This window comes from Oryzias melastigma, unplaced genomic scaffold (genome assembly GCF_002922805.2).
Source record: "Oryzias melastigma strain HK-1 unplaced genomic scaffold, ASM292280v2 sc01613, whole genome shotgun sequence".
NCBI classification, from domain to species: domain Eukaryota; kingdom Metazoa; phylum Chordata; class Actinopteri; order Beloniformes; family Adrianichthyidae; genus Oryzias; species Oryzias melastigma.
The window spans coordinates 22770-27235 of record NW_023418195.1 but is presented as its reverse complement, the minus strand read 5'-3'; the positions used below and the strand labels follow the sequence as shown (position 1 = coordinate 27235).

Genomic DNA, 4466 nt, shown 5'->3' with positions numbered 1-4466 from the left:
TATTTTAAAGCTGAGATGATGTAACCCAGCAGAATGCATCTGGAAAAAAAAAAGTTTCCATATTTATAAAAGAGTATGGACATATGCAACATTCCTCCAGGTCAAATGACTTTTCCACTATACATTTTTGGGTTTTTCTTTTTCTAAAATGTTCCTTAACTAGAAAATGAACAGAAATAACAGTTGTAAGTTTAATATGACTAACTTTAGTAAAGCTCAGCTTTTTGCTATTTGTGTTTATTTATGATCAGTTATTTGATATCATCCTATAAGTCCCTCAAATTACCTATATTGGCATATACAGGATCATTTTCTGTGTCTTCAGGGCCTCTGAGTGAATCATAAAGAGCAATGTTACCTTCAAATACAAACCAGAAGAAAAAGAAACTTAGAAATGTAATACAAACTTTTAATACATATTCAATTATTTATGCAAGAAAAATAATAAACGATTGTAAAAAGTCAGAATTCATGCTGACCGTGGACCAGAGAAGCATATGTGTTGTGTTGATTATCAGTCTCATTGGTGTTCTGAGATCTGCAGGAAAACATAAAAGGTACTATAATAATAATAGAAAACATCATCTCAAAGAAAGTCCTCTGTCACACTTTTGTTAGATACATAATAAAAAATTTGCACAAACCTGATGATGTCTGAATCTTGGAATGACAATAAAATAATAAAAAAAAAAATTGTTAAGTCATTTGGAAACATGTATATGTATATTATAAAAATTCAAATTATCTTATAAAAAAGTAACATTTCTCACCTCTTGATCTTTTGCAGAGAAACCAGATCATGAATAGAAAAATGACCAAAATTACAGAAGTTAAAGCAACAGCCAACACAGGAAATGAGGATCTGTCAGCTCTGGATGTAGCTGTAAAAAACATGAATTGATACAATAAGTGTAAATATTATCAACTAAAGTATTTACAGTGAGATTTATGTAACATTAAAATAATAAATAGAGATCTACTGACATGTTACTGCCAACCAGCTCTGTGGAGATTCTTTTCCTAAGGACTGACACTTGTAGAAGCCTTCATGTGACTTTGACACTGCAGGGATGATCATCTCCACTCTGCTCTCACTTTGGATTAATGTGTCATTCTGATAGAAAAACACTTTAGAAAGAAGATTTTCTGTCCTCCACTTGCAGCCAAGAGTAACAGAATGTCCCTCAGTCACAGGATGGACAGGACTCAGCAGGATCAGATCATCATCTGGAAACATCCACATTCATCCTCATCACAGATCATCAGCACATGTTTGACATTGTCTGCTTCATTCTGTTTTGACATCCAGTTGATCATCTCAATCCAGATTCAAGTTGTGTGGAAGTGAAGCTAAAAACAGGAATCCAAACATGTTTCCACTCACTGTGTCCAGTGATGTTGACTGCGTTGCTGAAAGCTGATCCAGACTCACACCAGAACACTGCATTACTGGACTGGATCTTCTGAACATGACATGTTGATCCATTCATTGTTCCCCAGTCAGAACAGAATGACAGCAAGTCAGGAAGCAGAAAGCTGCCGACTCTCCACTCAGCAGAGTTTCCCTCACAGGTCAGAGAGACAGAGTCAGAGGTGAAGTGTTGGACTCTGTCAGGACTCACTGAGAGAGACGCTGATGGATGAAGATCTGAACACAAACAGGAGGAAGATCAGCACACTTTAGCTGGATTGACTAAAAACAGAAACCTTTGAAATGACTCAAGAATCCTGAGTCTGACCTCCAGACCAGACAAAGTGAGGTTGACTGTAAAGAGTGTAGACGTGTGGCTCTCCTCTTCCAGCTCTGCACACATATCCTGCTGTGTGTGTCTGTCCATGAATGATGTAGGAGTTGTCTGCAGTCCCATTGGAGCTAGCAGGCAGCAGCTCATAGCTGTAAGAGCCAGACTTGTGTGATAGATCAGGAACAGCTTTATACCAGTAGAAGCTCCATCCTGCAGACTCATGTTCAACCTCACAGCTCAGAGTCACTGAGGATCCAGGACTCAACCACCGTGGAGACACTCTCAGGACCGCTTCTGTTGGAGAAAGATTCTTGTTTATAACAAATTATTTGTTTTTGGACAAACTCTTATGTAACGGTTCTGATAAAGGAAGAGCTTAACAGTTTTGAAGATATTTTTTTTAAATAGTAAACTTTACACAGTTCTTATTTTGATAGTTTGTATTTCAATAGAACATGAAAAGACTCACCATGAATGGTAATTGGATCACTGAACTCTGTGTGATAAACTGGTTCTCCTCTTCCTCCTCTGCATCTGTAGACTCCTCCCTGTGAGACACTGATTTGTCCATTTGAAAGGAAAACAGCATCTTGTGTGGTCAGTGGTTTGGAGGGTTTCTCTCCTCTGAACCAGAAGAAACTCCAACCAGATGATGAAGGTTTGACTGAACAGTTCAGGTTCACTCTGCCCTCTGCTGGAGACTCTGTGATCTTCAGTTCAGCCTTTGGTTTGTGAGCTGTGGAGGTCACAAATATATGTTTTTATTTGACTTAACAAATATTAACATCTAAAATAAAAGTATGAATGAAACTTATAAATATAAAGGATAATTATTCATTTTCAAAAAACTAATTTACCTGAAACAGATAATCTAACAGCTTCACTCCACTTTGTAGCAGAATAGGAATCATCTGAGGGTCTGCTCTTACAGCTGTAGTCTCCACTGATGGAAGCTGTGAATGTCCAGTCTTTCCTGTTTGTCCTGAATGTCTGTGACTGAGGTGTTCTCCATTCATACTCCCACTGAACTCCTTCACCTCCCTGAACCTCACATGTCAGAGTGATCGTCTCTCCTCTGAACATCTGAGACCAGCTGGGTTTTTGGGTCACACTCACTTTGTTGGAAACTGTTTACATCACATTAAAACACATTTTACCTTTAAAATCAATGATTGTAAAAAGCTTTAAACTTAAATCCCTCACATGTTATGTTGATGGTGACTTCATCACTTTGATCAGAGTAGACGGCTGGTTCTCCTCTAAATCCTCTGCATCTGTAGATTCCTCCTTGTGAGACTCTGATGTTTCCATTTTCTCCATCATTGATTCTGTATTCAGAGGTGTGTGAGGTTCTTCTGAACCACTCATATTTCCAACCAGCAGATTTCTCCACAGAGCAGCTCAGTGTCACTCTGTCTCCTACTGACACAGTTGTTGTTCCTGCTGTCAGTCTGAATCTGGGTTTGTCTGCAATGTTTAACAACACAATTTAATTTCATAAGTTTTAATATATTGATGTTAAGTCAGTAAAATTTTGGAGTATATTTTATAACATTGTGCATGATAATATGAAAACATACATTTTAAATAGATGCTTTAGAATGTTCAACATGACTAAGTGCGTTGGTATATATGGTAAAATGTAAAATCAGATTAATAAATTACCTGATACGTGTATAGAGACTCTGTTGCTGCACTTTGTAGAATTTGAACTCTTCCTGTGACCACAGCACTGATAATCACCACTGTGAACTTTATATAGAGGATATAATAATAAATGTTGTTGTGGGACATTAGAATAAGGTGTCCAATCACGTCTCTTCAATGTGTAATTCCAGTCTTCTGCTCTTCCTTCCTTCATGTCACATTTGAAGGTCACAGATTCTCCAATATAAAAAGTGGACCATTTGGGTTTAATAGTCAACTCAGCATCTGGAACAAACACACAATTTACAAAATAAACTTATTTTTACAATGTAATTAAATACTAACAAAAATAATAACATTTTAATTTAAAAGAAACAAGCAGATGTTTTAAATAAACATAATTACTTAAACTGACATTTATGTAAATAATTTGGAAATAGTAAACAAACAAAAAAATCAGAAAGTTTCACCTTGAGTGTGTCCACTGTGGAGAAGTGAATACAGCACTACCGTACATGAAAGATGGAAAAATCAGAGATTAATAAACTTATGCAATAATTCAATAATAGACGATAATTAATCTAAAACTGTCAAAGGCATGGACATTATGTCAAGGTTTTCTCCCTAAATAAATATTTTAGTGAATTAAAAAGAAAAAATATTTATTTGAAAGGAATACTATTTAATATGATCCCTGATAGAGTTCACTTAAGTCCTGTGTAGAGTACAGTTGCAGCTGAAACATAAAACTCAAACACATGTAGTATTTTACATATATATATATAAGAGCCGTCAGGCGATTAAAATTTTTAATCGCGATTAATCGCACTGTAGTGAGTTAACTCGCGATTACACGCAAATTAATATTTGGCCGTTTTTTTAAGGAAAAAAATGTGGAATTTAACAGTTTAACACTCCAGGTCCTAGCGCCGGTCGGTTTTAGCTAGCAGCTCGGTGGTTGGAGACCCGCCCGTGATCTAGTGAGAGCAGCCGGTGAGTTAAAGGGGGGACGTGTCATGCTCGGCGTGACGAGGCAGACCCAGTTGCTGGAACCCGGAAGGAGGACGTGAAACT

General features: G+C 36.9%; 1 protein-coding gene and 1 long non-coding RNA gene across 2 annotated transcripts; both read right to left on the bottom strand.

Annotated features, from left to right (window-relative positions):
* Positions 1-460: 460 nt before the first annotated feature.
* Positions 461-2316, bottom strand: LOC112140802. Its single transcript, XM_036211248.1, has 4 exons — positions 2215-2316; positions 1740-2055; positions 1385-1648; positions 461-1227 (listed from the first exon to the last, which is right to left on the bottom strand). The coding sequence occupies exons 1-4, from the start codon at positions 2314-2316 to the stop codon at positions 977-979; spliced, it is 933 nt and encodes a 310-aa protein (XP_036067141.1). The 3' UTR covers positions 461-976.
* A 647-nt stretch (positions 2317-2963) lies between these two features.
* On the bottom strand, positions 2964-3977 carry LOC118598508. The gene is made up of 3 exons (XR_004947578.1): positions 3863-3977; positions 3411-3677; positions 2964-3212 (listed from the first exon to the last, which is right to left on the bottom strand). It is a non-coding gene; the product is annotated as an uncharacterized LOC118598508 (long non-coding RNA).
* Positions 3978-4466: the final 489 nt, after the last annotated feature.

Coding starts and splice junctions, on each gene's coding strand:
- LOC112140802 (XM_036211248.1), bottom strand. CDS start 2,316: ATGGACAAATCAGTGTCTCACAGGGAGGAGTCTACAGATGCAGAGGAG. Junction 1,649..1,739: donor TCACTTTGTCTGGTCTGGAG/GTCAGACTCAGG, acceptor GTTTGTGTTCAG/ATCTTCATCCATCAGCGTCT. Junction 1,228..1,384: donor AGTCAACATCACTGGACACA/GTGAGTGGAAAC, acceptor GGATGTTTCCAG/ATGATGATCTGATCCTGCTG.